The 25,012-nt window shown below is 48.9% G+C and overlaps 1 protein-coding gene across 3 annotated transcripts; it reads right to left on the bottom strand.

Moving 5' to 3' along the window:
- Positions 1-2,363: 2,363 nt before the first annotated feature.
- LZTFL1 (leucine zipper transcription factor like 1) lies at positions 2,364-18,123 on the bottom strand. Of its 3 annotated transcripts, none has more exons than XM_058727255.1 (11): positions 17,975-18,123; positions 15,051-15,175; positions 12,564-12,758; positions 10,688-10,748; positions 9,280-9,348; positions 7,819-7,884; positions 7,655-7,732; positions 4,937-5,113; positions 3,817-3,920; positions 2,734-2,794; positions 2,364-2,654 (listed from the first exon to the last, which is right to left on the bottom strand). In XM_058727255.1, exons 1-10 carry the CDS (start codon positions 17,975-17,977, stop codon positions 2,776-2,778), a joined length of 897 nt encoding a protein of 298 aa, XP_058583238.1. In that variant the 5' UTR covers positions 17,978-18,123; the 3' UTR covers positions 2,364-2,654; positions 2,734-2,775. The 3 variants fall into 3 exon arrangements, with proteins under 3 accessions (XP_058583238.1, XP_058583237.1, XP_058583236.1); XM_058727254.1 differs by having other exon boundaries at positions 2,364-2,634; XM_058727253.1 differs by having other exon boundaries at positions 2,364-2,794.
- Positions 18,124-25,012: the final 6,889 nt, after the last annotated feature.

Raw genomic sequence — 25,012 nt, 5'->3', positions numbered from 1 at the left:
GGCGATGAACAGAAGCCGGCTAAGGAGAGCTATTGACAGGGGGCTTCTCCTCTGGGACTCGGTGTTCGGCACCTGGGCAAGGACCCGTGAATCCAGTCCTAAGGCACTGCTGAGTGGTTCCCGGGAGGCTGGAGACCGTGGCGCACCGAAGTGGGACACGAAGGCTCGGAGGGAGGGCCTCTCCCTCCTGGGACGGATAGCAGGTTGGGCGAGCCCCCCTCCTGGAACAGCGAGGGCGGCAACGTTAGTCCTGGCGAGGAGCCGGGTGGGCCGCTGTCCTCTGCTGGCCAGAGCACGCAGGGGACGCTGCTTACACCGGCTTCCCAGGACTTCTGATTCACACACAGCCTGACGTGGGGCTTGAACCCATGAACCGCAAGATCAAGACCTGAGCCGAAGTCGGACGCTTAACCGACTGAGCCACCCGGGCGCCTTCTTATCGTCTTTTACTTTTTTTTTTTTTAAATATAATTTATTGTCAAATTGGTTTCCATACAACACCCAGCTATTGCCTTTTACTTTTAAAAGACTTGCTTACATGAGAGGAATTAGGCCTTGAACTTCTAACGGAAAAGCTTTAGAATATAAGCATTTCTACATCAGCGAAAGAATCATTAATGTCTAATGTGTGCATGCCATTTAAAAATGTAAGCATCTCTACGGATCGTTTCAGTTCGTAAGAACGGACATAACAAATAGCAAAGTTTCTATCAAATAGGATTACTCACTATAGACTCAGAATGTACTGCACACCGAGAAAAAACAAGCCCTTAAATGTTGAACAGAAGAAATTGGTAACAAAATCCCTTTATGCTTCTTTTGTCATCAAAAGGTCTGAGCCATAGTTGAGCAGGAGCCTTGAATGTTTAAGTCGAGCCAAAGCTGTGTCCTGACAGCCAGGAATGCACCATCTAGACAGCTCAGCACATCGAAAGTTGAGTCAAGGCTTGAGCCAACATTCTTAGGAACCCAGAATATATAGACCAAAGAGGCTTGCTTTCTCGGTCAAATGAGGGAAACCTCAAAACTAGGTAAATGTGCAAAAAATAAACATTTAACACTTCATTTTGCTAAAGGCAGGAGTTAAACAGACACGCAAAAAGTAGCAAAACCAGAGCACGAGGTATTTGCATGTGGAAGAGTCGTCATGTTGGTTTATGTCAAAGAATGTCGTATTTATTTATCTTCACGTGGGACAGTTAGGTTTTAAGGTTTCAAGGTTTCGGCAATGCTCTTGACTTTATTATTGATCTGGAACACACTACACAGGATATTTCAAAGTCGCTACCGAAAACCAAGTTGAAATCTTACTCAGCGATACAGGATTCTCAACACCTCTTCCTTCCCTGTGGGCATCAAACTAAGGAAGATGCAGGGAGAACATGATTAAATGCCTTCTGACCAATAGACTAGCAAGTCCTGTTTCCAAGTATCCCAGTCCTTAAGTAACGGAATAGATTTTCGGAAAGAGTGTCAATTCTGGGCTAAAGAAATATGTGGTGACACTGGAATCCTCACTGAAAGTTCTAGAAGGAACAGAGATTGAGTGACATCCATGGTGAGAGGTAGGTGCAGAGGGAATGCACTATGGAGGCTGGCCTGTCAGATTTGTCCCTCCCTTCTCTCACTCGTTTTTTTTTTTTTACATTTACTTATTTTTGAGAGACAGAGAGAGCATGAGCAGCGGAGGGGCAGAGAGAGAGAGGAAGACACAGAATCCGAAGCAGGCTCCAGGCTCCGAGCTGTCAGCACAGAGCCTGATGTGGGGCTCGAACTCACGAACTATGAGATCATGACCTGAGCTGATGTTGGATGCTCAACTGACTGAGCCCCCCAGGTGCCCCAGTGAGCCCAGATACTTTAACTGGGCAGCACGGGATGGATCTGACTGCTCCATCAGTAACCCAGTAATCCAATGGTAAATTGGGTTGCAAAAAATGTCTGCCCTCCTCTGATAAACACAGCGTTTAGCTAGAGAGACGGAAGTTAATCGAATCCTCATGTTTGCTGTTCATTTTCCTTTTAATTGGTAAAAATACTGCCTATAAAAGTTGATGGTCACATTTTCAGGGCATTTGTATCTTTTTTTAAATTTTTTTTTTTTTTTAAATTTTTTTTTTCAACGTTTTTTATTTATTTTTGGGACAGAGAGAGACAGAGCATGAACGGGGGAGGGGCAGAGAGAGAGGGAGACACAGAATCGGAAACAGGCTCCAGGCTCCGAGCCATCGGCCCAGAGCCCGACGCGGGGCTCGAACTCACGGACCGCGAGATCGTGACCTGGCTGAAGTCGGACGCTTAACCGACTGCGCCACCCAGGCGCCCCTGTATCTTTTTTTTTATGATGAAACAGAGAAAATGAATTAGATTTTGAAAAATAAGGTTTATTTGTAGTAACTATCTTTAATAACTGTTTTTATTTTTAACATTTACTGAAATGGTATATGCTTTGTGCTAATGCGGAAGGAGAAGGCTCTTCTTCCCGCTCTAAAATCTCTTCTTTACCACAAAGAGTTCTCACTGCATCGGAACGGAGGCCCTGGAATGCTCGCAGAGGGGTCTGGGCCGGCCGGCCGGGATCAGGCAGCAGGCTCCCCTCTGCTCAATCAGGTAGCTGCAATAGGGAGTCTAGTTCTAAATAGTAGAAGCAAAGTCTATATATTAGAAAAATAAAGAGAGGGAATATAACAAACTGCTTCAAAATACGTGTCTGAGGTGAGAAACAGCTTGTACTTTTATGCTGTGGCAGCTTCCAGAAGAAATCTTCTTCGGGTTTTAATCTTCGGGTTCGTATCTGGAAAGAGATAAGAAAATTCAGGGAAGACCATAACGTCATGATACTTTTTGTCGTTGTCGTTACCAAATGAGTTTACGCGAAACATCTCTGGTGACCGAACCAGCAGTGTTGCGTTTTTCACTCGAAGTCACTGCTCCGGTGGGAGCAGGGCCCGGTCAAGGCAGTGTGACGGTGACGCAGAGGCGGCTCTGGCAGCAGGTGGGAGAAAGGGGCAACCAAGTGTGAAGACGCTTCTGGACTCTAAGTCTCTACAGCTGGCGCTTAGACCCACGGCAGCTTAGCACAGCAGAAACTCAGTAACCACCCGAACGGTCAGATGGACGCAGGGTGCTGATATGACCACGCGAGAAGGTTAACCAACCCCCTTCTCTAAAGAACTAGATCTTGGATTTACTTCCCAGCTCTGTTCCCCTGGAATCCAGGTAACATGTCAGCTGAGTTTCCAGGTGAACCCGCTGAGGACAGAAATGAGCCTGAAGAGCAGACCACATCCGGACCGGGACGGCTGTGGGTGCACCGTGACCGTGTGGCAGGGGCCACGGCTGCAGGCGTCCCCCCACGTGGTGAGCTCCCGGAACTGGACACGGCCCTCCCTGGGTGTCGCGCGGAACATGAACTCCTAGGCCACGCCGGCTACGGCGCCCATCTGCAGGGACCGCCTTCTCTGGCACCTCAACTGTCACGGAGGGCACAGTGTGACCGGGTCTTAGGCTCCTGTGAGAACACTCCTGAGGAGAAACGCCAAGGCCACCCGTAAGCTGGCTGGGTTTCCTTTCTGATATCCTGCTTAAATGACCGTTGCCAAGAGCGGCCTATCGTAGCCGTGTGTCTGAAGTTCCAGCCCTGGCGGGCAGTACGGACAACGCTTTCCTCAGACGCAGGCTTCTGGACTAAATGACAGAGCAGCTAACTACCCACTGGCCTGACCTCTCCGGACACAGGCTGAGATTTCACGAAGAACAAACATCAACCCGGCAGTGATGCAAACCCGAGAGCCACGCGGGATCAGCAAGGCTTACTTGGCCAGTCTTCTCCTCAGGTCTTTGATTTGGTCATTCTTCCTGGTGAGAATCTCTTTCATGTTTCGATAAGCTGCTGTCTGTTGGAATTTCTTGTCTAATTCCTGTGCAGTGAAAAAGGTCAGCCCGTTACTGAGAAACGGCGAAGGAGAGAAAGAACACACCTGATAAAAACGTGTATTTTGGCTTTATTTTTACTAATATTCTGCTTATGTTATTTTCTGATTTCTTTTTAAAATTTCCTTACGTAACATTAAGACTGTTCGAACTTAAAAATACATTCCTTCAAATGAGAAGTCAAAGGGCAACACTGTCAACCCGTAACCGTGTACAATGTTAGCGTAGGACTGAAGCATACTGTGCCCTGGACGTGGGACGTCTGTTTGAGACGGTAAACTCATTCTCAGGTGAAATAAGCATGAGCTTTTCCCCAAATCCCCAAGTAGTGTCAGTATTCTGGGAGGAAGATTTTTCATTCAGTTACATTTTAGCCCCTGCATGCTTAAGAGTCTCATCCCTAAAGCGAACAGCACAGTTTTCTACGCATTTCATGTAAGTTAAGAGCAAGGCATAGTATCCTTTAAAGTTTGTTTGTTTTTGGAGAGAGAGAGAGAGAGAGAGAGAGAGAGACAGAGCAAGCAAGGGAGGGGCAGAGAGGAGAGAGAGAATCCCAAGCAGGCTCTGCACTGTCAGCACGGAGCCTGACGCGGGGCTCGAACTCACAAACCGTGAGATCGTGACCTGAGCCGAATCCGAGAGTCGGACGCTTCACCAAATGAGCCCCCAGGTGCCCCGAGGCATAGAATCCTTTAAAGAGAAGTCACCTATCCCTTTGCCAGGCAACGTGGGGATGGGCATCGCAGGGCACAGGGCAGCACACGTAAGCCGTCCGTGCAGGAGTATTTTACCAAACCAGAGGAAGGAGTGGACATTTTTTTATTACCACAGATAGTTTAGTGCCAAAGACAGAAGACTCTCTCAATTCCCAGAAATGATTGATCTCTAACACGCACTGGCTGACGCCGTGAGAAAAAACAAGGTAAATCCGCAGCTGTCCTCCAGCATCTCCCTCAGCTCCCCCTCCTCCCCACTTGGGCAGACACACGCGGACAAGTCTGACCTTCTCAGCCATGCTCAGCTGCTCCTGGACCCTGAGTAGGTCGTGCTTGGCTGTTGCGAGATTCTCCTCCAGGGACTTCTGGTTTTCTGTCTTGTCGTTAAGTGTCTTCTGAAACTCACTCTTTAAAGCAGCAACTGTGTTTTCCAGGTCGTTCAAGTCTTGGGCCTTTATAAAATCCTACGGAAAACACATGCACGGACATAATTTCATGTTGACATCCGAACCGGCAACTGTTCTACGACACTCATTCAACCTCGTGACATGAGAGCAAATGTTTTGGGCATGCACGTCAGCCTCCCCGGCCAGCCTGGGTAAGCTCCAGATCCCTGAGGGTCACCGGCACGCCCAGTCACCCTCGGCCCTAGAGCATGCTGTCCTGCACGCGGCAGACGCTCAGTGGCCGCTGATCTCCAAATCTGCGAATTGTCATGTATGCGTTGCTGGAACTCCACAGAGGGACAGGAGAGAGGTGAGCTCTCAAATCTGACAAGGTTGTGTGTGCCCCGGGGGAGGGAGGGCGGACGGGTTTCCGTTTTGAAAAGTCAACTTAGAAAACATCCTGAAGAATGCTGAGTAACACAGATGGTAAAATAATCAACTTAATACAAAAACTTTAAATCAAAAATTTAATAGACGTAGGTCTTAGTCATTATTTACATTAAAATATTATGAGAGCCTAATTAATGCTTACTGGTTATATGGTTTGCTAAATTTAGAAGATCTTAAGTTTTTTGTTTTTTTTTTTTTTAATTTTTTTTAACGTTTATTTATTTTTGAGACAGAGAGAGACAGAGCATGAACGGGGGAGGGTCAGAGAGAGGGAGACACAGAATCTGAAACAGGCTCCAGGCTCTGAGCTGTCAGCACAGAGCCCGACGCGGGGCTCAAACCCACGGACCGCGAGATCATGACCTGAGCCGAAGTCAGCCACTTAACCGACTGAGCCACCCAGGCGCCCCTTAAGTTTTTGTTTTTTAAAGCAAGATGCATGTTTGCACACCCTATCGGCACAACAAAAGCAGCTGGATCTTGTTTTTGACTGGATAAACTTATAACGGAAAAAGCTGTATTACTAGGCCAGGAAAATGGTCGATAATTGCTAAATATGAAGACGGAACAGAACTACCGACAAACTCCTCACTCACGTTTGAAGTCTGGTCCTTACGAAGGTTTTATTTCTGCACAGCTAGTGAAAGTGTGCACATATCTTCTTTTGCCCAGATCTTAAAAGTAATTTTAAAAGAAATTCTTCATCCAAAAATGTTTGTAATTGTTTTGAGAAGTTATGAAGCTGCTCTGGAGTGTTTAGCTCTGTTTTCTAAATCTACAGTCCTTGATAGAGGATTGAAAATCATAGATCTCTCCTTTGTTATTTTTTTAGCCATCTAAGAATTATCCTATTTTATTTTTACTTATTATTTTTTTATCATTTTGTAAATGTTTATTTTTGAGAGAGACAGAGCACGAGGGGCGGGGAGGGGCAGAGACACAGAATCCGAAGCAGGCTCCAGGCTCCGAGCTGTCAGCACACAGCCCCACCAGGGGCTCGAACTCATGAATCATGAGATCATGACCTGAGCCGAAATCGGACGCTTAACCGACTGCCACCCAGGTGCCCCAGGATTATCCTATTTTAAAAACATCTCCAGATGAAATGACGTCATGGCTGAGTTTTGCCTCAAAGAAACGTGAAGGGAGGGGCGACGGGGAGGAAGCGGGAAGGCAGCCTGGCCAACCCCAGGGGACCGGGAAGCCGAGTGACAGGCACCGGGGTGCATGACACCGTACCCTCTACTTCCGTATGAGTTTGAAGTTTTCCATAAGGAAACCACAGAAGTGCAACGAAGCAAGTCGGGGACTGTTTGGCGGACGTCAGTGATGACGGTACAACCATTGGAAAAGCCGGAGCTACGGTGAAAACTCCCTCCAGCGGCCCCACTGACAGGAAGTCTGTGGCAGCGTCTAGCATCCACGGCAAGGCCACCTGTGCACGCGAGAACCTCCCGCGGGCAGAGCCATCCTCGGTCACGCCCCTCGGACGGGCCTGGAGAGCCACCACCGGATTTGGGTGCGTTACACGAGTGCCACCAGACGGAGGCGGGTTTGAAGACGCAGACCGAGTAAATTCACCCTATTCTGTCACGCTCGCCAAAGGCCGACTTAATCAGAAGTTCTATATAATAAACGCCAAAAACCAATCCAATGGACTAAAAACCCCTCCTTTCGTCATTTCCTTTCCCCCCATTGTAGTTGGAAGGTCAAGGTAAAAGGGAGAAGAGCTAAAAAAAAAATAAACTTGAGAATATCTTTTATGCTGGCGGGCTCTGGGGACCGTGAGGGGGGTGAGCGGCGGGCCTGCCCCTTCGGCCCTCTCCCGGCCTTCCCTGGACAGGGATGTCCCCCTGCAGGACCGTGGTGGCATCCCTCTCAGGGAGTGGCAGAGGAGGGGCAGAACGAACAGTAACTAAGGCTTCACGTTAAGGTTGCACTTTTAGTCTATTTATTCTATTAGAAAACCACGACAAAGATAGCTAAAACTTATTCCGCCTCTTCAAAAAATGGAAGGGTAACTGACGTGTAATATCCTATCAGCCTCAGGCAGACATCGTATTGATCCGAGATTTCTGTACCGCTCAAAGTGATCCTCGTGATAAGCGTGGTTACCAACTGTCACAAGATCATTACAGTGTCATCGACTGCATTTCAAACAACTTTCACCTTTTGATTTCCTTGGTCAAGCTGTAAGTCCTGCAGTGCTCTTTCCAGTTTTGACTTCTCATCTAATGCCTGTGTTGCCTGTAATCAGATTTAAACAGAACACCCTCAGTATTTATTCTGTAAGCAGCTCTTTCAAGAATTTTGGCGAAGTATTTCTCGGTTACCTGTATTTCAATGGTCTTCAGCCTTGACTTCAATTTCTCATTCTCTTCTTGAAGTCTTTCAATTTCCTTTGTGAGTAAATAAAGGTTTATTATTTTAGCTACGGTCTTTTCAATACTTGAAGTTGTTTCGCTTCAAAGTTTAATTTCAAAACTAAATTTAATTATTTGTCAGCTCAAACATCTGCGTGCCCTGGTTCCTGGTGACATCCAGTCCCACCCAGCCCATTGGCCTCCACACCTGTGTGTCACTTGCGGTCTCTAAGCCTCTTTCACAGTCTCTAAGGCTCCCTTCAGGCCTCCGTTCTCAGCCTTCTTCCAAAGTCTCCCTCTCCTGCCACCTCTCACCTAGCTGATCCTGCAACTCTTGGGACTTTTCACGGCCAACACCTGCACTTATCCTAGAAACACAGCCTTTTTTTTTTTCTTTTAAAGTTTTAAAATTATATTTATTTTGAGAGAGAAAGGGAGGGGAGGAGCAGAGAGAGACGGAGAGAGAATCCCAAGCAGGCTCCACACTGTCAGCAGAGAGCCTGATGCGGGGTCAATCTCACAAACGGTAAGATCATGACCTGAGCCGAAATCAAGAGTCGGAGGCTTAACCGACTGAGCCCCCCCAGACACCCCCTAAAAACACAGTCTTTATCAGTGCAACGCTCTACACCCAAGCCGCTAGGTGCTTCTGACTGAACTTGACCAGAGACCTTGGCTCCAAGCAGCTCCATCTGAGGGTCGGCAGGGAGGCCAGTCCCTACGCTCAACACACGCATGGGGCCCGAGAGCACCGCACTCCGTGCCTAATCACGCCGGCTCCCCTTCCGGCCCTCACTGCTGCCCACGCCCCCTTTTCTCCCACAGACAATTTAATCTGCCTTTAACCTTCAGCCCAGCTCAGGAACCACCTTGCCCCAAATCTGTCCTCAACCACTTGGATCCGGAACTGTCTTCTCTGCCACCCTGAGGCACAGACGTTAGCATTCTCCTATCTGTTTCTAGACTATTAATTCTCCCTTCTCAATGAGACCACAAGGTTTTGGAGGGCAAGAGACTAGGGACTACACTGCTTTTTATCTAACACCATCGAGCATAATGTTGGGAACACAGGAGCCATGAAAATTGTTCGTAGATTAGTAATTAATTTTTATTAACCTTCCTAATAAAAAAATCCCATCGTTGTTATTGCAGACTGTAAACTTCAAATGTCCTTCAATAAACACTGTCCAAAACGCCATGCCCTTCGCTTCACCATCAAAAGACACAATTAAGAGTTGCTTCAGACTTTCTGGAAGGTGAGTGCCCTCTTCTGGCCCACTGGAACCACGAAATAAAGTGACTACAGTGGACTGATTATCCTCCATGGACCCGGGCCCCAGTCAAACCCCCCTCCCTCAGTGTCTCCCCCCCTACAGTTGTGCAGGCACCGAACGAGAGGGTTTGCCTTTCTCCAAGCGAGGGCAGCGTTACCTTGTTCAGGAGTTCTGTTCCGCCCTCATTTAGTGGAGCAAGCTTTGGCTTCAGGGTATCTAGGATGGGCTGACACAAAACAAAGAAACCAAACCAAAATCACCACAGAAGAAATCACATGTAATCACTCAACATTTGCACTTTCTTTCTTTTTAAAAACATTTTTAAGTTTATTTATTTATTTTTGAGAGAGAGAGTGGGAGGGGCAGAGAGGGAGAGAGAGAGAGAGGGAGACGATCCCAAGCTGGCTCCACAGCATCAACACCGAGCCTGAGGTGGGGCTCAAACTCATTACCACGAGACCATGACCTGAGCCAAAGTTGGACGCTCAACTGACTGAGCCACCCAGGCGCCCCTCGACATTTGCACTTTCTAAAGTGGAAAACACCGTGTAAACGTATCCACTGGATGTCGGCTCCACAGGATGGGTGGGGGTTTCTGTTGGTTTGGTTCTCTGCTACATCCCGAGACTACGACAGTGCCTGGCCCACAGCGTCCAAACATCAGAAATGCACATGAAACCCACCCTCCCCAAATCCTTTAAAGAGCTACAGACGGAAGGGAAAGGCGGGAAGGAAGGAAGAAGGGAAGGTGCTCGAAGCCAGAGCGGATAGAGGTCCCGGCCTCTGCGGACAGGAATTTTCACCTGTTTCAGGGAGTTGAAACAGATGTGCGCAGGAGCCCGGGTCTGGGAAAAGTGCACGAGTGCAGCTACCCCACAGGCGAAGGAGAACTTGGCCCAAGTACCCTGGCAGTTTGGCGATGCGCGTTAACGACAAGTGAATCCATGCCCTCTGACCCGGAAACGCGCTCCGGAGGAATAAGTGGCAAATTGTTTTGTAAGGAAGGGTATGGCGTATGTCCGCGGATTCAGCTCGGCAGGATCCTTGTATCAGGCGCCAGGGAGCGTTCGGGGTGCGGCTGGTTAAGGGCTCGTTGCAAATACCGAGAATGAGTGAAAAGAGAAGTAGGTCACTGGTCACTACTAGGGTTGTCTCCACTGGACAGAGGAGCACAACAGGGCCCGGCTGCCTCCGGCAACCCGCTCAAGGTCACTCGGCGAGAGAGCCGGAGCCGGGACGAATGCCCGTGCTCTGCACCATCTGGGCGAAGAGCCTATATGGCAGGGAGCGGGGTGGACGGCAGGGATTCCGTGTGTGAGTGTGTGAATGTGTGTGTGTGACTATGTGTGTGTGTGTGTGTGGGGGGGGAGACAGAAGCAAGTGTTCACAGTTACTTTTTCCAAAGCTCTCCTGCTTTTGCCTGAAAACAGGAATGTTTGAATTCTGCTCTTGAATTAAACGCGTTCCCTTGAGGGTTTGCACCCGCACCTCTGAACCGCTCTGAGCACCTCGAGGATACTAAACGCCGGCCACTAGGGTGTGGGCTTAGGACGACGCCAAGTTACCTTTTTATTCGAAGACGTAAATTCTGCTTTTTCGAATTCTGCAACTTGTTCTAATAATTCTCTGGAAGATAGAAATGTGAAAAAAAATTCATTTAAAATAGATTTGCATCCCAGACACAGAAGAATAAAATCACTGGCACCGATCTCCCACAACACGCCGGAGAGAACAGAGCACCCTGTCGAAAATGATTCCTAGTTACCAGTGGCCCAGAGCCCAACCCAGGGACCGGATTTGAATATTCCACGGCACCTAGGATCGTGTGCCTACTGAGCATACGCTCTAATCGCCAGAATGAAACTACAGTGTTAGTTCAAATCTGGTACAACTTGTCCTCAATTCCGTATTTCTGAGGTGCTAGAGGGAGACTGCTCTCAGACATGATTTACATCGATCGTCAGCTAGTGAATGTTCAAGAAACGCAGACTGGCTCTCATAGAGTAAGTAGCCTCGGAGACATGGGATTAGTTCCGTGATACCTACTGAAAAAAGAGTATCACCCCTACTGGGAAGGAATATGCTGTACCTCTGAGGAAGAAAGCTGGTTCGGGAATGAACCAACCACCTGACTGTTCCCTTTCCCTGCCCCGGTGTGGTCCCAGTCTGGATCCCGGGGGTGGCCCACGCGGGCGCCTGGGAGGGGATGTGGTAACCACTCTCCCAAGCTTACTGTGGTGCTTTCTCCAAGTTTTCTCAGCAGCTCCCCCTGGCGGCCAGTGGACTGAACCGGTTTTCCTCCCCGGTTCAGGAAGGCCATCCCAGGGTGGTTCACCAATCTCTGCCGCCGTGCCTGGGGGCGGTCAGTCTTTCCTCATTTCTGGCCCGGCTTCTCTTAGACTAAGTTTGAATTTCATTTTACTTCTTTTTTTTCTAGTTTTGAATTTTTTTTTCACGTTTATCCATTTTTGAGAGACAGAGACAGAGCAAGAGAGGAAGGGGCAGAAAGAGAGGGAGACACAGAATCCGAAGCAGGCTCCAGGCTCCGAGCTGTCAGTACAGAGCCCGACGCGGGGCTTGAACCCACGAACCATGAGATCATGACCTGAGCAGAAGTCGGATGCTTAACCGATTGAGCCACCCAGGCACCCCTGGGTTGTTGTTGTTGTTGTTAATGTTTATTTATTTATTTTAAGAGAGAAAGAGAATGAGGGTGTGCATGTGCGAGTGGGGAGGTGGGTAGGGGCAGAGAGGGAGAGAGAGACACACGACAGAGAGAGACAGAGAGAGACAGAGAATCCCAAGCAGATTCTTGTCAGTGCAGAGCCTGATGTGGGGCTCGAACCCATGAATTGTGAGATCATGACTGAGCTGAAAACAAGAGTCGGATGCTTGACCGACTGAGTCACCCAGGCATCCCTCATTTTACCTTGTTTAAATTAATGAGCTCTTTGATACCTTCGAGATTACAAAACAGTTTTGTTTTTTGTTTGCATTTCCTATTTTAAAGGAAGTGTATAACTTAAAATGTAATTATAGAAAAAACTGCAATCCTCCCGGTCTGAATTGACGGTATTTGAATTCATCTTTCATTTGTTTCATAATCTTCATCCCCCTCATCGACCTATCATGTCTAAAGACTCATTATAATACAATCCGACCAACAAAGAAATGGGCAGGGATCATTAGTAACAGCCCGAAAAGCAATTCCATGAATCTCAAACGCCTCTGTAACACCCGAGATTCGGAGAAACAGAATTCTGAAGGGGACACCGAGCGGCACCTAAGAGATCACTCGGTGGGTACCCAGAGGCCGTCCTGCTGCCCACCCCACGCTTCCTCAGGCCCCGGCCCTGAGAGCAGAAGCGGCGCAGACGTTCGCTAACTTCTGAGACCGTGCTGGGGCCTCTACCGTCCTAACCGCAGAGACGGACGTGTCACCTGTTTTCAAGTTCCGAGATGTCCGTCTGCAGCTTGAGGTACCACTTCTCGGCTTGGGAGAAGAGCTGCCGCAGGAGTAACACGTTGGTGTGCGCCGTGTTGATGAGCTCAGACTCCACCTCGCTGTAGACCACGGCCTGCAGCCCGCTCAGGACCTCGGACACCTCGTCCACGGTGAAGGTCTCCTCCACTAGCCTGCGGAACAACCACAGTCCCAGACTTCCGGATGAACGACCCAAACCGTTTACGAAATAAAACAAGACTAAGAGACCCACATTCGGGTCGACCGAGGGGTGACGGGGTTATTGGGAAAATCTCTTCGGGAACGATCTTCTTTATGAATAAACCGTACTGAAGATACCTGAAGCTCAGTTCACTTTTGGTGTCTGTCTGAATGACCCAATTGCGGGTGTACGTGCCCTCTAATACAAAGTAGGTGCTCAGAAACATTCCCCCAAGCGTTTACTTTTTTCTTTACGTTCTCGGTTTAAAAATTTTTTTATTTTAATCTCCGCTAAAATCAGTCTTCTCACATTTAGCAGTTTCAAGAGTCCCCTAGAAGGTAGTGTTTTTCCTTTCCTTTCCCTTTGTCTAGCATTTCAATAATTGTATGAACTACTCCAATGGTAGCAAATGATTATAAGAAAATAGTTATGTGCTGCTTCTCTTGGCATTCCTTTTTTTTTTAAGTTTATTTATTTATTTTGAGAGAGGCAGAGACAGTGTGAGCAGGGGAGGGGCAGAGAGAGAGGCAGAGACAGTGTGAGCAGGGGAGGGGCAGAGAGAGAGGCAGAGAGAATCCCAAGCAGGCTCCGCACTGTCAGCGCAGCCTCCGACACGGGGCTTCAACTCACGAGACCTCGAGATCATGACCTGAGCCGAAGCCGAGAGTTGGACGCTTAGCTGACTGAGCCACCCAGGCGCCCCTTTCTCTTGGCATTCTTGAGGCCCAAATGAAAAAACAACAAAAAACAACTAACTTATCTTAGGTGCAGCTCCTCTGAGCACTGACCATTCCCTAAAAAGGAAGTCATCATCAACAACAGCATTAAAACCCACTCTCCCACGGGGCAGGTTTAGGTTGGGAGGGACCTCAGAGCCATTTTCTTCAACCCCCTGGCGTTCCAGATGGGGGCGGGGGATGCAGGCTCAGAGGGCAGGGGTGACATGGCCCTGGTCCCACGGTGGGGGTGACTCAAGCCCACAATCATTTCCGGGAGTCTCAGCAACACGCCCAACAGCCAAATCCCGAAAAAGCTCCTAATTTAAAGGACAGTTTGACAGTAAGACCGTCTCTCCCCTCCTGGCCCCAACCCTCAGCCGCTCAGGGGACAGGAGTGATGGCCCCATCACTCCTCACTTCCAAAAGGACAGAATTAAGGAGCCCACCAGTTTGACCAGAGTTATACTCAAGTTAGTAGTATTTGTTACTATTCTTCAATGTTTCATTTAGCCAGAATGAGCCAGTCTAAAAAAACCACAACTTCAACTATTTTGGGGGGAACACCCTTATTCAATACATCAACCATCTTCCTCTATTCTTTAGTAGAACAAACCAAATCTGCTTCCACTTTTTTTTTTTTTTTTTTTGGCAACCCAAGTTCATGCTTATGAACAGCAATTAAGGCACCCGCTGTATAAAGTGAGTGATGAAGTATCTTCCGTGGCTCACAGCCGGGCCAGTGCAATCGTTGCTTTCATCTGCTGGGGGTCAGGAGACCAGCTGACCAGGTTACATCGGTGGGTTGAACACATAAAGGTCTACAGCTGGTGGCGTCCCCTATCGTGTGCCGTGCGTGGCTTTGCGACACGTGTCGCTCATGCGGAGGCCTTTCTCATTTCCATCTCATCTGACATTTAATCGTGCCAAAGTCTGATCCCCGAGTAATCTGGGGTCTCTTTACTACTTAGTCCTTTCCTTTCATTGGTTTCCCTATGTTTCTCCAGATCAAACATGAATTTTCCACGGACTTTAATTACATCCTACGACAGGCTCAACCAAACTAATGATCATCTCTTGCCGTATACCCACGAACAGTGTCGGTACCAGCGCAAGCTTTCTGTGGTTTCCTGCTGTTTTCCCCCCTCCCAGTTCTTCAGTATGAACGGCGTAGGTGTCGTCTTGCTAACTGCCACGCCTTATGGCTCGAATCCTTTCATTAATAGCTCAGGTAATCCAAGTTCTGGGATCTTTAATACAGCAAGGCAATCATTAACCTACAAGCACTTCGCCATTTCCTGATGGCCCTTTCGAAACTTTGCAATCTCGTCATTATCCTATGTGTACGTTTGGTAACAGATTGCTCCCACCACAACCCGGTTTCCCGAATTTCACCTATCCACGGGGCTTGGTGGAGTCACTCTCAGGGGGGACCCGATCATGATAATCCCGGCAATGGTTCGTATGGCCTCTGCAGCCATATCCCCACACCGGCTACCGGAGAGGATCCAGGTTTCCCCTGGGGTTCCCTTTGAGTCCTCTGATACCTGCTCTCCTTGAGGTCTTGGAAGCAGGAATCGACAGTTTTGAGTCTCAAGCCTCTTCTGGAACGAGCAAAACGCATGTAGTTAATAACTTCGTTTTGATGGTGTTCATTTAGGCCCAGCTCTGCCTAAAAGAGAGAAAAGCAGATGTTAGTCTTGGAGGTGTGATGAAGGAACCAACGATGAAGATACAGAAGGGACCGCTACGTGTCCACCAAATTCCATTCTTCCCTTCCTCCCGGGGAAATGGCTACCCAACTGGAGGACGCTTCCCAGCCCTTCCTGCAGCCACTCAATTGCTGCTCAGTACTGGATGTGAGCGGAAGAGGTGAAGCCTACTCCAGAGCATGGGCCTTCCGACAGGGTTGGGTCTTTGCCGCACCTATTTCCCTGAGACCTGGAGCCGGTGGGGGCGGGGGGGGGGGCTCAGCTGAACCTCACAGTGCTCTGGGGGTTGGGCGGACAGCACGATGAAAGGGACCCTTATCCCAACCCGATGTTGTGGAGCAGCACTGACCTACAGACCTAGATGAGCAGGGAAACGGCTGCTAAGTGAGAAACACACTTAGGTATTCTTGAAGCCACTGTTTTTGTTTGTTTGTTTGTTTGTTTTGATATATATGACAGCGACTTAACTTTACCCTGGCTAACGCAGCTTTAAGAAATGTACTGGGTTTTTGAAATACTCATGAAGTGGTCTTTATTTTAAACTAGCTGAGAGCTGGACAACTATGAACTAGAAATTAGTGATTTTTTTTTTTTTTCAGTTTATAGCTACGCTGAAAAGAAAAGGATACTGCACAATTGAATATCTAATGTAGGGACTCTATGAGTCAGGAACGATCTTTATTTTAAGAACAATGATCTACCATGGCCTTCCTGTGGGAGACTAAGGTCTAACTTCTGAGCCTCTGTCTCAGGCTTGTCACCCTCTTCACAGTGTTGGAAGCAAACACCAAGGCCATCGGGCATGATCTCCTTCAGCCCCCAGTCCCTCACGGTGGCTTTTCTGCATCCACACGGCTCCCCTCTGCAGTCTCAACTTCCTTAGGACACGGGTCTCTGAAGGTCAGGACCTTGCCCACCTGGTTCCCTAAGGTACCACCATCCCCGGTACTAAGCACAGGGCCTCACAAGCAACAGACAGGTGGCAACAAATGAACTTAAAGAGCTTTCCTCCTTTTGAGGGTCACTTCTTCATCGGGCCTTAATCGGTTCTTTCAAACTCCTGGAGGACTTTATTTAACCAATTATTCTCCCGTCTCAACATTCCATGGGTTTCTTCCCCCCTTCAGACTACAGGGAAGACTATACATATAAACCTTATTCAAAACCACACAAAACCCCTCAACCCTGAGATTCCCTTTAACTACCCTTGCAACCCCCACCCCTTCTACCCTTGCTATGCCATCACCTAGCCCTTAAACCCATACCTGCTCAAATTGCTTTTGTAATGCTCACCAGCAACTTTTTTTTCCTTCCTTCCTTCCTTCCTTCCTTCCTTCCTTCCTTCCTTCCTTCCTTCCTTCCTTTAGAATTACTGGGAGCTTTTATTTATTTAGAAAACTTTTTAAATTTGGGGCGCCTAGGTGGCTCAGTCGGTTAAGCATCCGACATCGCCCCACGGTGGGCTCTGTGCTGACAGCTCGGGGCCTGGAGCCTCCTTCAGATTCTGTGTCTCCCTCCCTCCCTGCCCCTCCCCCAAGAGAGACTCTGTCTCTCAAAAATAAATAAAACATTAAAAAAAATTTTTTTTTTAATTTGAGTACAGCTGACACACAATGTTACACTCGTTTCACTGCCGAGGTATTTCAGTGGCCCATGGCAATGGTGCCCCCCAACTCTGGCATCATCCTTTCTTCCTAACCTAACTTTAGGACTGTGCACTGTTCTTTTTTTTTTTATTTTTTTTTAATTTTTTTTTCCAACGTTTTTTATTTATTTTTGGGACAGAGAGAGACAGAGCATGAACGGGGGAGGGGCAGAGAGAGAGGGAGACACAGAATCAGAAACAGGCTCCAGGCTCCGAGCCATCAGCCCAGAGCCTGACGCGGGGCTCGAACTCACGGACCGCGAGATCGTGACCTGGCTGAAGTCGGACGCTTAACCGACTGCGCCACCCAGGCGCCCCGGACTGTGCACTGTTCTAAGTACGGCTGCCATGCCCTATCCGCTGGAAAGAGGAATGGATCTGTTTCTGCATACAGGCCTGGCCTCTTCGGAACAAGTCAAAACAAAAGAAGTTACACCACCCAAGTTCCTTCAGCTGTACAATGGAGGGCTTGGACTCTTTTTTTTTTTTTTTTTAATGTTTACTTATTTTTGAGACAGAGACAGAGCATGAATGGGAGAGGGTCAGAGAGAGAGGGAGACACAGAATCCGAAACAGGCTCCAGGCTCCGAGCTGTCAGCACAGAGCCCGACGCGGGGCTCGAACTCACAGACAGTGAGATCATGACCTGAGCTGAAGTCGGACGCTCAACCGACTGAGCCACCCAGGCGCCCCGGGCTTGGACTGTTAAAGTCACTCTCGCAACCGAAAGCTGGATTCAATCACGCTCTCGCTCCTCAACTCGTTGCAGTACACTGCTGTTCATGCCGTCAAAGGGGTGTGCGTGTGAAAACTTGGGAGTTTTAGGACCGGAGCGAGAATCCCGCCCTGCGCCGTGGGCTGGCAGCCGTTCCCTGCAGCTCCCCCGACCTTGGAGATGTGACTGGGCCGGGCCCGCCCAGGTAGGGGTGAGGCCTGACCCGACGCGGGGGAGAGAGGCGGCCGGTACGCCGAAGGGGCTTGGGCCTTGGTTAACGGAGCCTCGGCGGCCGGGAGGCCCAGGGGCCGGACTGGGCCCGGCGGCAGCCACGCCCTCCCTCGGCCCCGGCTCGGCGTCTCCTCCGCGCGGGGCGGCGGCGCCCGGCCGGCTACTCACCATGGCGGCGGCGGGAGTCGCAGCCCGGAGGAGCGGGAGAGGCCAGGCGGAGCCCCGTCAAGCCCGGGGATCGCCGAGGGCGGCTGGGCCGCAGAAGATGCGGAGGGCGGGCCGCTTGTTTGGAAGCCTCCGGTTGCTAATGGGAACGGAGACACGTGACCCCAAGTGATGCACTTTTATTGGTCCTCGAGATCACGCGACAGGAAGTGCCGCGGGACCCGCCGACTGCCGCATGCGCATTGGCTTCCAGAGCCGGGAAGTCCCACCTACTCGCGCCACGCCGACTCTGGCGGCCTGTGCCGTTGCCAACGGTAACGGGAGCGGAGAGGCCGCCGGGACGCCCAACGTCTGGCGCGCACCCCCTGGTCCTCCCAGACCCCCAGCCACGGAGCCTCGGGTTGCAGGGAAGGGCTGGCGCGCTCTTCCCGGGCTTGGTGATGCCGAGGGCGGTGGCTTGGACGTCTGACTCCCCACCTTTCAGTGGTCTCAGGGGGCCTGGCGTGGGCGCCCAGGACTGACTTCTTTTCTCTCCAGGGGACCCTGCGTGGCTGGGATAGGCCGGCAGCCCGAGCGCTGCCAGGTGCCAGGATAGAGCTTTGAACGGTCGTCTCCCCGCCACGCTCATCCCCCCCCCCCCCCCCCCAGTCCTGGTAAAACTAATAGCACCTTTATCGTTAACAAATAAGCGCAAAAAGATTGATGACAGAGCAGCAAATTTCAAACTGTTATGCCTAGAATCACCAGGGAAGCTTGCTGAAAAAATGCTTCCCAGGTCTCACCGCCAGAAAGTGGGGGTCAGGAAGTCTAGCTTGGGTGCTTGGAATCTGCAGTTTTTATCACATAGGAGTGGTCGGGCACCACGCTTTAAGAAACGCTGTCCTGGGGCGCCTGGGTGGCTCAGTCGGTTAAGCGGCCGACTTCGGCTCAGGTCACGATCTCACTGTCCGTGAGTTCAAGCCCCGCGTCGGGCTCTGTGCTGACAGCTCGGAGCCTGGAGCCTGTTTCAGATTCTGTGTCTCCCTCTCTCTGACCCTCCCCCGTTCATGCTCTGTCTCTCTCTGTCTCAAAAAATAAATAAACGTTAAAAAAAAAAAGAAAAGAAATGCTGTCCTAAATCATCAAGGAAATGCAAATCAAAACCGCAAGGAGGTAACACCTCACATGTGTCCGAGTGGCTAGTCCAGTGAAAAATACCAAGCGCTGGCCAGGATGTGGAGAAAAAGAAACCCTCGTGCACTGTTGGTGGGAGCATAAATTGGTACACGGTGCCCTGTGAAAAACAGAATGGGGGTTACTCAAAAATTAAAGACAAATATCCTATGAGCCAGTGATTCCACCGCTGGGTATTACCCAGAAAAAGCCAAAACGTTAATTCCAAAAGATAGATGCACTCCTGTGTTTACTGCAGCATTATTTACAATAGCCAAGACATAGAAGCAACCCAGTGTCCGCCAACAGATGAATGGATAAAGATAATATGGCACACACATACATATGCACACTGGAATATTATGCAACCATAAAAAATGACAAGATTTTGCCATTTGGGACAACATGGATGGACCGACAGGGTATTAGGTATGCCAAGTGAAATAAACCACAAGAGAAAGACATAATGCGTAGTATTACTTACATGGAGAACTGGGGAGAAAAAGTCAAACTCCTAGAAACAGAGTAGAAAAGTGCGTGGCGGGGGCTGGGAGGTGGGGGAAAATGAGGAGGTGCTGGCAAAAGGGTACAAACTTTCATTTATAAAATGAGTAAGTTCCCAGGATCTAATGTATAACACGGTAACATGGGGACTATAGTTGATAACACTGCATTGGATCATTGGAATTTGCTAGAGTGGAGCTTACGTGTTCTCACCAAGAAGCAAGAGAAGAAGAGAAAAAGGAAGAAGAAAAGAAAGAAAAATAAAGTAAATGTGTGAGGTGACGAGGGGGTGGCCTTGGTTAATTCCAAGAAGGGAATCCTTTTGCGATGCATATGTATAATAAATTATCAAATTGCACACTAAATATATTAGAATTTTCTTTGTCAATTTTTACCTTAGAAAAGCTGAAAGAGAGGGGCGCCTGGGTGGCGCAGTCGGTTAAGCATCCGACTTCAGCCAGGTCACGATCTCGCGGTCCGTGAGTTCGAGCCCTGCGTCGGGCTCTGGGCTGATGGCTCGGAGCCTGGAGCCTGTTTCCGATTCTGTGTCTCCCTCTCTCTGCCCCTCCCCCATTCATGCTCTGTCTCTCTCTGTCCCCAAAATAAATTAAAAACGTTGAAAAAAAAAATTAAAAAAAAAAAAAAGAAAAGCTGAAAGAGAAAGAAAGGGAGAAAGGAAGAGAAAGAAAGGAAAGAAAGAGAGAAGGAAGGAAGAAAGGGCGGGAGGGAGGGAAGAAATCTTAGGAGAGGCAAAGTTGCAAGGTGAAACAGATTATTACGGATACCAGGCGCTTGGGGCTGGGTGGGTGAAGACAGTTGGGTGGGCACAGGCCACCGAGTGGGCGTTTCAGCAGGCTCAGAAGACAGAAGCGTGAACCAGATACACTAAGGAGGGAACGAACAAGCTAAAAAGCCAGCTTAGCCTGGTAGACCCTGAAGAAGAAGGAGAACAGAGCGGGGACCTTCCTGAGAATCTGGGAGACTTAAAACAGAGGAGAGTCCAGAAAGGATTTTACACTCCTGCTTCTATCTGCTTAATTTATGGATACAGAGATGGAGAGCAAAGGCCACGCGTCCAAGTCCTCAGAGGGCTAGGTGGAGGCGTCTGAAGTGGGAGTCTGTGATAAAGCTAATACAAATATGTTTTCAGGAGAAAAACCAGAGAGCAGGTGTCAACTAGTCTGGTCCGGGAGGTGTTAAATCATATTCTGGTTTTGAGAATTTCATTTTTCTCTTCATCTCTTGCCACATTCATTTAATTCAAAATACAGCACGTACCACATTATGCACGAGGCTTGGTTGTCCCGAGGAGGGAGCTCAGTGCTTTTAAAAATAAACTTGAAACTTCCATTGCTAGAACAGAGTGGTGGCGGATAGATTCTGTAGGATTTACAAAGGGATGTGAGCTTGAGAAAGAGAGGCAGGGCAGTGAACACACATTTATCAAGTTAAATGGCCAATACGGCGAAGTGGCAATGACCTGAGTGGGTGAGTTTCAAGTCAGGCAAAACAAGAGTTAGGAGGAAACAGAATTTTCAGATGAGGAAAGACAGCTCAGAGAAGTAAAGGGTTTTGCCCAGGAGCAGAGGCAGCAGAGCTGGGACTGGAATCCAAATCTCATGAGCAGAGTGGTGAGAGTTTCTCAACCACTTTGACCCACCCAAATATAGGCGCCAGGGCTTTCTCTCGCAACTTTATCCCCACGCCTGTGACTGGAAGTTTCCTCACCCTCTATTTAGGGGAGCTTCTGAGTGTCCCATGGCTGTTGAAAAGCAGTGGAAGAAGGCGTGGTTTTCCAGTTTGGAGGAGCCTTGGCAAAGCCTTGGTGAGCGGCCAGGGGCCCTTCATGCACACGGTCAAGGGATGATGTGCATGCAGTTGACCATGGAAGGACCGTGAACCTGAGGGACAAGAAGAACAGCTGGCAGGGCGCCCCTGTGTATAACCCGGAGCACTCCCAGGCACGGAGGAATGTTCTGGAGGCACCAGCTTGGCTGCCCCGCCTCACCATGGCCTCCTAGGGGCATCTGGACACGGACACGATCTCAGTCTCCCTGCAAGGCCCGTAAGGGCAGGTTCTCAACACCCACCCACTGCAGCGTGACCCCCTCCAAACTCCGTTCAACGTCCCCTGTATCAGGCCATCTCTCCCATTCCCGTTGAGTGAGTGTTTGTTGAATTTGACAACGGGGTCCATTTTTTTAGTGACAACTACGGGCTAGGCGTACTCTGGTCCAATAGTTCATCCTCACATCTTTGGCTCTTTCTTGCTACCGTAGACATTCATGAGTTCACACACGGGGAAGGTCACTTTGCTGGGTGCTGTGGAGGCGAGATAAAGAATGGATTTCATAACCACTTTTATGACATTTAAGTAAAGGTGTTCATCACCAGGCATATCTAAGGAAACTGAAGTGTGTTTTCATGCGATCTCCTGTGTTCGCTAAATGCTCGTTACCGCTGGGGGACTGAAAGAGTGGGTAGATGATGCACACGTGTCACTTGTGAGTATGTTTTGCGGCTTGGGGATTTTTCAAGTTGTTCTGCGAAGCTGCTTCAGGTAGTCGTTTCAACTGAAAATTCCATCTGAATCTAAAATCTTCGGCACCGAGGATGTTACAACGATCACGGTTAGCCCATCTACCCAGCTGGGGTTGATCGTTGTTACATAAGCTGTCCAAACAGTGTCAGCAAATGTGAACATGCGTTTTTGGCCTTAACTTGATGAATTTGGCTCACGAAGAGGCTGAGCTTGTTGTTTACGAGCTTGGGTTGATTACCAGAGCAAACAATTCGAGCTGCGGGGGAGAAGAACTCCACCCTACTTTGATAGCGAACTTCTTAGCCTCACCCTATTTTTTTTTTTTTTCATTGCTGTGACCATTTAAAAAGTGTGTGTGTGTGCGTGTGTGTGTGTGTGTGAATCTGGAAGGAGTAGATAGGAGGCATCCAAACGAGGTCATTATATACTTTTCAGCAGAGTTCAACATAAATAAAATGAAGATCAGCTCTGTCTTTTTGGATTATTAGAAAATGAGACCCTTTGTGAGTTCGCAGGTTACCAACCCAACACGCTGGCACCACCAATTTCGGGGCATTTGCAACCCACACTAGGAAAAGGAGGGCTGAGAAGATAATGGTGGGCTTCTTAACGGTGTTGACAGACTCACTGATTCTGCCACTATTTACAGAGCTCCCTGCCCTCGTGGGTGCAAGATTCTGAGGTTGTGATGGTGAGGATGGGAGGGGAGGAATGGGGGATTCAGGAGGCCCCAGCTTTCCCTCCTCTATAGATTTTTGCTGAAGCTCGGGATGGGGAGGGCGAGACCAAATAGTAGAAAAAAGGATTTAGTGAAACATGATACAGGTGGGACACAGAAAAGGCAAAAATCTTAAGGTGATGCGGGGAAGGGGAATGTCAGAGAGATACCGACCTGGTAGCGGGTGAGGAGTGGTTAGGGGAAAATCGTTGTGGGGGATTCTCTTGAATAAGGCAGAGTCTTTGGAAGAGGGCTTCTTGTACGTAACCGGTCCTCTCCGGTTTCCCCAACGTGACCCAGTTACGGCTGAGAAAGTACCCAAGACTTTGAAGAAGGGAAGAAGCCAGGATTGAAAGAGACTTTACGGGACTTACGGCCTCTGTGTGGGTCTCTTGCGGGCGAGAGATTATTTTTCAGTTCTTCCGCTTGTTTACTCCCTCAGTGGGTTGGTTTCAGAGTGCTCTAGTGACTGGCCGAGGAGTGGAGGACACTGACAAATTCAACCGGTGAAATCACTATCACATGCATTAAAAGAGGTCAGGCAAGGAAGTGGTTCACCATAAAATACTACAACTCGCTTTAAGATTATGTAGATGACAGCAATTTCTTAGCCCAAAGGATAGATTTCTTTCAGCGATTACCTCCATGTATTGAAACACCCCACAGGAAACGAACACCCAAACCATCAAACAAGTAAAGCCTACCCAAAGAAAATGTTAGGAATTGGTTGTGGAGAATGCCTTCTCGGGAAGTCCAAGAGACATTGGTTGTAAACCTGGGGGCATCCCCCTAATCCTTATTCCACAGCCCCGCATGCACATACCCGTTTGCGTTAGATCTCCAGGCTCACCTCAAAGCAGTTGAGGTCACTTAAGGTCATTTAAGCAAAGGTGGTGGTCACCTCCCGCAATTGTCCGTGGAAGACCGTGAAATGCATTGTGGGGAAGGGAACAGTAAGCCAGAGGGAGTTTGTCCCTTTCAGGTCTGGGTGGGCGGGGGAATGCGGTAGGGGCCGTTTATAAAATCCTCTACAAACCAACCTGTGTGTGTGTGGGGGGCGCAGGGCGGATAACTTTGAACATGGAACACACGGGATGGACGCCCTTATGGTTAGATTGGAGATAAATGGGGGCGCCTGGGTGGCGCAGTCGGTTAAGCGTCCGACTTCAGCCAGGTCACGATCTCGCGGTCCGTGAGTTCGAGCCCCGCGTCAGGCTCTGGGCTGATGGCTCGGAGCCTGGAGCCTGTTTCCGATTCTGTGTCTCCCTCTCTCTCTGCCCCTCCCCCGTTCATGCTCTGTCTCTCTCTGTCCCAAAAATAAATAAAAAATGTTGAAAAAAAAAAATTAAAAAAAAAAAAAAAAAGATTGGAGATAAATGGTCTCGAATTGCCCTCAGCTGATAAAATTTGGTCTTTTCTTAACAACAGTGAGATGTGCGCGTAAACCGAAAGACAGCGCAAACTTTAGTATCTGCACAGTATAGAAACACGTGTGCATTTTAAGAAATTTAAAGTATGAATTTCTACGTGTGATTTTGTGCGACACACTGTGGAGATCATGGAGTTCGTTTTTCACTAGGGTCTCTGCTTGTATCCAATAAGCAGGTTCTTCTGTCTGTGTGTTGAGAGACTGTCCGTATGCTCAATGTGTCTTGTAAAGACTCAGAACTTATAATATTGTGAATATTTGCTTCTTTAAAATGGAGATATATATATATATATATATATAAGCCCTCTGCGAGGGGAATCATAGCTGTCATTTGGTGCATACTTACTGTGTCCCAGTGACAAGCGCTTCCTATCTGAAACGCAGTATTTTTTTAAGTTTATTTCTTTATTTGGAGAGAGACAGAGAGAGCACGAGCGGGAGAGAGGCAGAGAGAGAGAGAATCCCAAGCAGGCTCTGAGAGCAGTCAGTGCCCAGAGCCTGACGCGGGGTTCGAACCCACAAAATTGTGAGATCGTGACCTGAGCCAGAATCAAGAGTTGGTTGCTTGACTGACTGAGCCACCCAGGCACCCCTTAAATGCAGTATTTAATGGAATCCTCAGAATAACTCCATGAGATAGGATACCATGATTCCTCTCCTTCTCGAAGGGACAAAATCGAGGCTTAGTGAGCATAG

This window comes from Neofelis nebulosa, chromosome 4 (assembly GCF_028018385.1).
Source record: "Neofelis nebulosa isolate mNeoNeb1 chromosome 4, mNeoNeb1.pri, whole genome shotgun sequence".
Classification (NCBI taxonomy): domain Eukaryota; kingdom Metazoa; phylum Chordata; class Mammalia; order Carnivora; family Felidae; genus Neofelis; species Neofelis nebulosa.
The sequence above is the reverse complement of the archived record's forward strand: the minus strand, read 5'-3'. Positions and strand labels throughout refer to the sequence as shown.

Excerpts from the sequence above, each read along its gene's own strand:
- LZTFL1 (XM_058727253.1), bottom strand. Across the intron at positions 7,733-7,818 it reads TGAAGACCATTGAAATACAG|GCAACACAGGCATTAGATGA; the intron begins GTAACCGAGAAA and ends ATCTGATTACAG. Across the intron at positions 3,921-4,936 it reads AGCTGAGCATGGCTGAGAAG|GAATTAGACAAGAAATTCCA; the intron begins GTCAGACTTGTC and ends TTCACTGCACAG.